At 37.0% G+C, this 10031-nt stretch overlaps 1 protein-coding gene across 1 annotated transcript; it reads left to right on the top strand.

The window, feature by feature from the left end:
- The first annotated feature begins 5710 nt into the window (after window positions 1-5710).
- On the top strand, window positions 5711-6385 carry LOC149216570 (uncharacterized). The gene has a single exon (XM_089390008.1). The coding sequence runs from the start codon at window positions 5711-5713 to the stop codon at window positions 6383-6385; it is 675 nt and encodes a 224-aa protein (XP_089246134.1).
- The last annotated feature ends 3646 nt before the right edge of the window (window positions 6386-10031 follow it).

Genomic DNA, 10031 nt, shown 5'->3' with positions numbered 1-10031 from the left:
TCATTTTCAGACCCTTAATTCCACCTCTGCATCGGATTTCTCGGATATTGTTTTTCCATCTGACGAAGCGATGTTCGAAGCAATTACGACTGTAGACTGACCTTTGGAAGATTTACATCGTCGTTCACGTTTTCGTTCCCCTTTGCATAAAGTTGAATCTAGGTCCTCTGGTCTGACTAGCAATGTTTGTATCGTTCCTTTGGCTCATCCACAGTCGTTCGCCGAAGGAGGTATATCGATTGGTTCGATAATAGTGCCGATAAACATCCCTAGGAGCAAGTGGGTGGAGCCCCCTGATGGGCTCTACCTTAAGAAGTAATTTGCGTAGCAGCTAGGCAATGGCTTCTTTGTACATTATGTATATTTGTACATATCTCATCGAGAGTTTTTGATATCAACAATTTTTGGTCAAGTTTGCTCCTTTTGCTCCACTTCTTTGCTCTCAAACTCAAATGGTGAAAATGGTGAGTCCAAAAGCTCTTTTATACATTTTGAAAATGCAAAATTTTTTCAAAATTTTATTTTGTTTGGCCTCATGTCACTTTTAACTTGGGAGCTTGGAATGTTGAGAATGGTTTGATTTTCAGGACATTTTGGATGTTTTTTCGACAGTTTCGAGATAGTTCCCTGACTGCTGACCTATCATGGCAAGTATCGTTTTCTCACTGGCATATAGGTTAGGGAAGCCATTTTTCCGTTGCATTATGCATACTAGCCTACATTTGTCACTACATCTTCCATAGGGTCGACCCCATCGTGTTATGGTTTGTAAGCCATCTTCACTTGCTAATTCTTTAGATCATGACACGATGGTAGAAGCCATCCTTTACATGGGCATCATAGTTATCACCTCATTGACATTTGTTGCCCATGCTGCTCCGATTTGAGTAGGCTCGGGAGTCCTCTGTAGTCCTGCCATGACTTATGCGATGAAGACTCATTCCTCTTTGCTTCTTCGCTTTGTTCTGGCCTTATACCCTATAGGCTCCTTTGTGTTGAGTTGTACTACTGCATTGCATGTTGACTACTTGCACCTTTTGGCCTAGCGCCGGCTTCACTTGGACTCATGTTTAAGCCAACTTTTGACCATGACGATTGCAAAATCAACCTTGCATACCTTTGACTTCTGCAGTTTGACACACCTTGACCCGTGGAAGGAACACACTTTGAGTGTCATTGACCAGTTTTCACCTCCCTGCATTGAGCATAGGAACGTTCCATTCCCAGGAACTAAATTATCTATTTCACCGACACTTGTTCTTTCCACTGTACCATAGCATTATTTTATTCTTTTTCTAGCTTAACAGAAAAAGACAAAAAAATTATATATTCCAAAAAAGGGCGGGAATGGGACAATATTTCCATTTATTATTGGTAGCTAGAGTCAGCCATGTCGCCCTTGAACAAAGCACTCAAAACAAAGTCTTCTTGGTTTGGGTGGGATTTAGTTTGACTTAACCTTGTTATTGAGTCAATTCTCCCCCGATTGGTTATCTCTTCGAATCAGATGGAGGGTTCGTTCGTGCCTCCTGCATGACGAACTTATGCAGAGTCATCATATGCTGCCATGTAGTCACATTGAGTCACGCTTTTGTTCAAGGGAAGTTAGCCTGAGTCAGCCTTTCTGCGGTGTCCCTTAACTCATTTTTCAGTTGGCCATCCCCATTTGTCAGTATCATGTCTATCATCACATCAGTTATATTGGTCCTTTACTCGTGCCGGTTTGAGAAGGTCTCCATTGACTTCTTGTTGGCGGGTTTTGTCCTTATCGACGACGAAACCTTGCTCTGAGGACAGGCCTAGAGCTACACTTTGGCCCTATTTTCATTTTTGATAGGTCACCTTGTGCTCAGCATCGATCAGTATCATGGGTCTTTCACTGAGTGGTTTCCCTTGTGTTCGACATCAACTTACATTATCACCTCGCCTCTGTGTTAGCTTCCATTATTGGTTGGTTCAGAGGGTTTCTGTCGTGCGCTAGCCACATATTGTGTACACTGGAAACGTACTTTGGTTGGGTTACTACATATCTTTCGTCCGATTCTTTCCACATTATTGGCCTACGGGTTACACTTGTGCTAGATTGATGAAGGATGCCTTAATGTCTTCCTCCTAGCGGATCTTTCCCTATCGACTCCGACTCATTGCTCTGGGGCAAAGATCTAGAGTCCATTTGGCAGTACCTTGGGGTTTCCAGTCATTAGTGGCAGATCCTTCACTATCGACAGTGGGAAACCATCATTGTCTCCTAATCGATAGATTCGTACAGGTGTTCAAGTCCAACTCATCTATTCATGCTTAAAGAAGGGTATAGGAGACAAGCTCCCAGTTCAAAAAATATTGTCGGAACTTGATGAGGAAGGAAAAATCATATTGGAACCTAAAGCATTCACAGAAACAAGAACTCGATAGCTATGGAATCGATCTATTTTAGAGTATCTCATGAAGTGGAAGGACTTACCTACTGAAGATTCCATATAAGAGGATGAGAATTTTATACAAAAGCATCCAGAACTACTCAAGCCTTGAGGACAAAATTTTTTGAAGGAGAGGGGCATGTTAGGTCCCTATACTACTAGCATAACCCCTTATTGTTATTAGTGCAACCCTCGTATTATATTGTTGTGCCCATGTAGTCCCCATATTGTTATTATTGTGCCCCATAGAAGCCCACTATTGTTATTTTTGTTTCCTTACATTATTATTGTTATGTTGGCTCTGATTATATTATGACCCCTTAGACTCCTATATATAGAAAGGAGGTCTTGTCATTTTTATCATCTAAGAATTCTTCATTTGTGTAATGTAAAGGAGGTTCCCCCCTTAAAGAGGCTGATTTTGAAGTCATTGATTTATCTTTTCTTCTATTTTTGGAGCTGTTTAGACAACATCCTTTATTGTTCAAAAGTGTTCAGTGTTTCCTCCAAGGGCACAAAGTTCACTCCTTAATCCACCTTTTTCATTCCTTATTATGAACTGCACCCTTCAAATACCAAGCCTTCCTTTAAGTGCACTCCTTTGACCTAAAGGAATACACCCTCCTTGGTAACACTCCTTTGACCCGAAGGAATGCGCCCTCCTTGGGAGAACTTCTTCGACCCAAATTAATGCACCCTCTTTGAGTGCATGAGTGCACTTTAAAGGCATGAAGTTTCATCCTTTAGCCTTTAGAATTTCTCCATGCACCCTCTCTAGTCTCTTGAGCACATGAACACACTTCGAAGGTAGGAAGCTTCATCCTTCGACCTTTGGACTTGCGTCATGCACCCTCATTGGTTTCCTTTGAGTGCACTCCTTCGACCTAAAGGAATGTGCCCTCCTTGAGATATCCCCTTCGACTCAAATGGATGCAAACTCCTTGTTTTATTGAGCACATGAATGCACTCAGAAGGCATAAAGCCTCATCCTTTAGCCTTCAAGAGTGTTCCCTAGGCCATATTTCTCTCCCTTGAGTGCACAACACACTTGGGAAGCCCGAAGCCTTCCTCTTCATTCTTTATACTTGCGCCATGCACCTTGCCATGGCTATCTTCCTCTCTTGAGTTGTTTGGCGTGGGATCCCCCCAAGGCATGTTTCGCGGCTTAAAGCCAAAGTTTTGACTAAGTCCAGTGTAAAGACTCCGTGAATTATGGGCATGGAGCGCGAAGTCGTAATAGAGTCATAGGACTATCTGCCCTTGTTTTTGTAATGTAATGTTGGTTTGAAAGATCTACCCATGGTCCAGAGACGATGGAATTGTATAAATAGAGCGAGGCTCTAAGTTGCAAGAGAGATCAATCGATAAATGGATAGATCTAAGCAATGAGTGATGATGAATTGAGTCTAAGTTGAAGTGAAGAGTCGAGTCTCTAGGTTGTAGAGTAGGAGAAGGCTTTGCAGCTGAGTGCGCAAAGGCCTAGTAGTCCGCAGCTGAGTGCGCAGACCCCTGCAGTTGAGTGCACAGTGTGAGTTGAGTCTGTAACGAATTGAAGAAGTAACAAAGAGAAGTTTCTTATCATTTTGTGTATCCTTTTCTTGTTTTATGCATTGAAGTATACTGGATATAAATTGCAAGGTTACTATTTAATTGTTGTGTGAACTTATATGTACATGTTAAATAAGAAAATATAAGATAAAGTATTTGTTTACGTGAATTTCACTAACCGTTATAAGAATATAAGTAATATCTACGACGGAACTTATGAAGAAAGAATAGATGGCTACCCTAGCGGCGTGAAAGCACCACAACGCCTAGTTAGGGCTATACGAAGGTGATTATAACCAATCGTGAAGATATCACAAGTCACGAGAGGGCAAAGGGAACTGCGCGATGCTTATTCATAGTTGGTCGAAAAGCAAGCCAAGTGAGCCTTCACCACTCACTATCTTAACCTCCTCTGTAATGAAAATAGTTATCAACAAGTTTTTAGTATGAAAATAGTTATCATCAATTCTTTAACATAAACGTGAAAATTTTATGTCAGCCCTCTTATACAACATTACATAACCTCGTTCTAAAATATTTCAAATAAATTTGAAATATATCAAAACTTTCATGTTATGAAAGAGAACTAGGAAGAAGCATGGGTGTTTCACCTCATTGATCAATACCATATCATGCACATTCATGAAAGTGAGTTTAAGATTTTGAAAAATAGAGCCAATATATTGTGGGTGTTTGTTGAGATATAGTGGTGTATGGGGGTATGAAATTGGGCTATCCCACCTAGCCACTTCCTCGTTCATGCTGTATGTGACCTTCCAGCTATCTACCTTACCTCTCTCCTCAAGGGGACTCATGCGGAAGGTGAATCCCCACTTCGAGTCCTCATGTAGCTAAGTGACCATTTCTATACCAGGTCGTGAATTAGTAAGTTTCCATTATATCTTCGACCTACATCCTCAGCACTACATAGGGTAAAAAATCATATATATATATATATATATATAAATATATAAATAACGTATTGGGAGAGAGATTGATATAATAAAATTGGAAATATTGTTAAAGATCCCACAAATACATCTACCATGTCATAAGTTCAATTAAGTAAAACTTACAAATAAAAAATTACAACAAAAATATTTTTTCTCGTGTAAAATATAATCCAAAATATATATATATGATCCCAAAAAAATTAAAATAATATTATGATGTCGGCTCTTACTTTTAGTTATATTTTTTGAATATCTCATATGAAATATTTCAAAACACCATTAGTGAGTATAAATAGCTATACCCTATCTCGCATAACAAATCAAATTCCTCTATTTTCAAGTGAACAAGAGCAATACGGAGTAAGCTCTTCAGCAAGGGCAATAAGGAATAGGCTCGCTAGATAAATTTGGAATCAGATTTTAAAGTAAAGAGGACAAATTTTCGTTGCAGGATGTTCGTAGCAAAGAAGATTCATATTCTTTCTTGTTGTTTTCCAAATTCATTTACAGGTATGCGATTTTCGTATTTTCATAACCTATGGTGTTTTACAAATCTAAACGGTTTATTTCATTTATTCTGTCGATTTAGGTTTGACAATGTTGAAATATCGCAATCTTGTATTGTTCAGTTTCCACCTTGAAATACACCAAAATTTTGCATCCACATAAACTGGGAAGATTAACTGAATATTTTAGGAAGATTAACTGAATATTTATTCCTGAAAATTCAGGCCTTTTACTGAGTTTTATTCTTTCGCCATTAGATTTTGCTGAATTTTGTTCTGGCTTAATATGGCAGCAGCAAAATGCATTGCTCTACTTTTTTTGGCAATGGCCGTGGCAGGGACCCACGCTGTGGATTTCGTGGTCACAATTTCAGCCAATGCTAGCGACGACGGGAAGAGATTCGACAACGACATAGGGAGGAGCTATGCAGTGCAGACAATGGACGCCGCCTCCAAATTCATCTGGCAGACCTTCGCCCAGCAGTCGCCCACAGACAGGAAGGACGTGCGTAGGGTAACTCTGTTTGTTGAAAAGCTGAAGGAAATTGCCTACGAGTTCAACAACGAAGTCCACTTGAATTCTGAGTACGTTGCTAAATACGAGGGCGACGTAAAAAATGAGATCACGGGCCTTCTGTACCACGAGGTGACGCACGTCTGGCAGTGGAACGGCAACGGGGCTGCACCGGTGGGATTGATAGAAGGCATTGCGGATTATGTTCGCGTCAGTGCGGGCCTCGCCCCCCCTACATGGGTTAAGCCCGGCAGCGGTAAGCAGTGGGACGAGGGCTACGATACCACTGCCAGGTTTCTCCAGTATTGTGGTACCGTTACCACTGGTTTCGTGGGGCAGTTGAATTGGAAAATACGAGACGGCTGGGACCTGGGATTCTTCCACGATATAACAGGTAAATCTGTGAATGAGCTTTGGAGTGATTACAAGGCTAAGTATGCGAATTAGTTGGTGTATTCTTCAACTGACCAGCAGCATCCTAGGTGGTAGATTTAAAATTTAAATAGAATCTTAGCTAATTTGGCATCATCTGTGGTGCCATTGTAATGTAAATATGTTGGAAGGTTAGGTTTTTCATTTATATTTGAATGTGTTCAAATGCCATTGTAATGTGAATATGTTGGAAGGTCAGATTTTTCATTTATATTTGAAATTGTTACGGTAATGAAATAATTTTTAAATTATATTGGTTTAAATATTAATGAAATAATTTTTAAATTATATTGGTTTAAATGTTAAATGACTGTTGTTTTTTTTATTTTTTTAGGTTTATAATATCAATCATGGTCAACTATAGTCAATTATGGTTAGTCATGGGGTTTTAGTATTAAACTCTTGGGATTATTTTTCTTTTGGTTTCATAATATCAATTCCTTTGGTTTATTATTAATTGTAGTATTTATAATATTTTGCGAAGAAATGATAACCATGTCTAGAGAGAAAATTAATAATTTTAAATATGAGCTATTGAAGTTCAAGATGAAGGATATTCACATAGATTGAGATATATGGATTGTACTGTATTTAGAAAGAAATATGCTAATTAGAAACATGAAGAGTGAATAATGTTGGAGAGAAATGCAAGAAGCCTTATTAAGATTAGTTTCGTTGATTTATTGAACATTTATATGGAAAATGATATAAACATTGTAGTCATTGAGCAAGCTTTGGAGTAAAATCCAATAAATTAAAGAATTAGTTGGATCCAAGTGAATAGAAAACATAATGTAAATTTCAAGGATCCAAGTGAATAGAGGGTGAGAGAGAAGGAGAGGGAGGGAGAAAGTGGCAGGGTTGGAGGGAGAGAGAGAGAGAGAGATTGGGAGAGAGAAAAGGATAAATGGGAAGGACAAGAGAGAGGAGGAGATGGGAAAGAAGAGAGAGGAGGGGAGAGGGATGGAAAAAGAGATGGAGTTAGAAGGGGTGAGAGGAAGGGAAAAGGAAATAAATAGAGAGAGAGAGAGAGGGGGGGGGAGCATCCAAGGGAGATGGAGGGAGATATAAATATTGATGGAGGGGGACAGATGAAAGAAGATATACATGGTGATTTCTAATATTATTTGATTGCTTGCACTAGATACATTGATTCTATTGTAGATGTTGATTTTTAATAATATTTGATTGCTTGCACTAGATGCATTGGTTTCTGTGTAAATGTTGACTTCTAATCATATTTAATTGATTCCATAAGATGCATTGATTTCAATGTAGATGGTTATTTATAATCCTATTTGATTGTTTGCACTAGATAGGTTGATTTCAATGTAGATGGTTATTTATAATCCTATTTGATTGTTTGCACTAGATAGGTTGATTTCATTGTAGATGGCCATTTATAATCCTATTTGATTTCTTGCAATAGATGCATTGATTTGAATATAGATATTGATGTCTAATGATATTTTATTGATTGCGCTAGATGCATTTTTTCCAGTGTAAATGTGATTTCTAATCCTATTTGATTGTTTGCACTAGATGCATTGGTTTAAGTGTAGATGGTTTCTAATTCTATTCGAATTCTTAGACTAGATGTTGATTTATAATTATATTTTATTCTTTGCACTAGATGTATTGATTTTAGTGTAGATGTTGATTTTTTATTATACCCCAAAAGTGTGGTTTTCCATTTGTTGTGTCATAGTTGGAAGGTATCATGGGGGTGGCTAATATCTTATCGCGGACACAAGATCTAAGATATTTATCTAACCCTACGAAAACCTACGATGAGCAGCTGAAGAAATCTTTCATATCCCTACCGCAATAGAGACATAGGTCCAAGGGGAAGGACCCTTTGATTTCTTGCATTAGATGCATTGATTTCATTGTAGAGGTTTTTTTTAATCATATTTGATTATTTGCATTAGACATTGATTTTAGTGTAGATGTTGATTTATGATTTGATGTAAGTGGATGTATGGTGGTACATTAATTTCAAAGGGAGTGGATTAAAAATATGTTTGATTTTAGCATAATAAAAAAAATTATTGATAGTGTGGATTTTAGTATAGATGTTGATTTCTAATCCTATTTGATCTCACTCAACCCATGATAGATTTGGAGTTAGATGGATCTAGGACATCTTAACCAAGGATCCAAGTGAAGAGAGAAAGTGAAGATTTTTATTATTGTATTTTGTATGAAATGATTGATGCAAAATATAAGTTAAATATTTTACAACCAACTACGTTTTTTTTTTTTTTTTTTTTAAATTTAGATACTCTCTTAAATACAATACAATGGGATCATTGGGCTGAGAGAGCAACTCTACAACCAATATTGGGGTTGATCTCTAAAAACCTCGTAAAAATGTAAATACGTAAATGTAACCTTTAACATTTAACATATCAAGTAGATAACATGTAAACATAAATGTAAACATCTAACATCTAATGTTTAACAATTACAATTTTTTATCTAATGTAAACCCTATTTAAAAATAAAAATTTAAAATATAAAAAGGTTTATGAATACTCAAAAGAGGTATGCTAAATCAATAAAAATATAAATAACCCGCAGATATGGTAAATAAATAAAACTTCTTTATATTTACAAAACTTAAAAAAGACATTTTATTTTGCTGAAGCGTATGTGACAAATACCACTTTAATACCATGGGCTAAATACCATGGGCCAAATTATTATTAATACCACGCAAAAAAAATTGTTAATGTTAGGATATTTTGACACATACAAAATAATTAAGTATAACCTCGTTTAGTTAATAGTTAGGTAAAGTGTGTTTCTTTAGTATGTAATTTTTGTAACTTACAATTTGATGGGCATGATATGTTCTACACAGTAAGTGATCTGAGGGTTCATTCTCTTGGTATTACCAACATTTGATCCATGGCTTAACACTTTATTTGTCAATGATATCTATTTAAAGAGCATGGAGGCTCATTTTTTAGGTGATCATTCATGGGAGAAGCTTATGTAAATTTTCTTTCTTTTACATTAATAAATTGCTAAAGTGGTTGGCTCATGTCATGGATTGTTTGGTTATCTTTGATCTATTTGTGAGTGGTGTCCTTTGGTTTTCTATATAAGGAACTTATGTGTAAATTCCTACATGTTATTAGAGCTATTCAAGGGTTGTATCCATTGGTGATTGGACTACTCTACTATGTAAAGAGCCTAGATCTACTATTTCATTTCCTAGATCTATTGTCTCTGACCACTTTCAGGATAAGAGGACTACTCTATTGTGTTAAGAGCCTAGATCTATTATTTCTGACCACTTTTAGACCAAGAGAACTACTCTACTGTGTTAAGAACATCTGTTCCAATGAGCACCCCTTTCATTTCATTCGAAAAGGTTTCAGGTAGCCCTAGCTATGTCATTTTTAAAATTTGGAGGTATACATCTAATTCTTTTTTATTACCAGATCTATACCTTTCATTTCTACGTAAGCTCTTTTCCCCGTGACTATGTGTGATTTGGGAAAAACAAAAACATAAAGAAATGATTTTTCTCATGTGTATGCTCTTTTCCACAACGCATTAGTGTGATCTTGGAAAATTAGAAACATTGAAGAAAATATCTAGTTTCGAGCCAAATCTAATTTTTAATATATAATTCTTGGACAATTTTTCT

Source organism: Pinus tabuliformis, chromosome 1_1, assembly GCF_031772625.1.
Source record: "Pinus tabuliformis cultivar Carrire ecotype Pingquan chromosome 1_1, CPIR1, whole genome shotgun sequence".
NCBI classification, from domain to species: Eukaryota; Viridiplantae; Streptophyta; class Pinopsida; order Pinales; family Pinaceae; genus Pinus; species Pinus tabuliformis.
The sequence above is the reverse complement of the archived record's forward strand: the minus strand, read 5'-3'. Positions and strand labels throughout refer to the sequence as shown.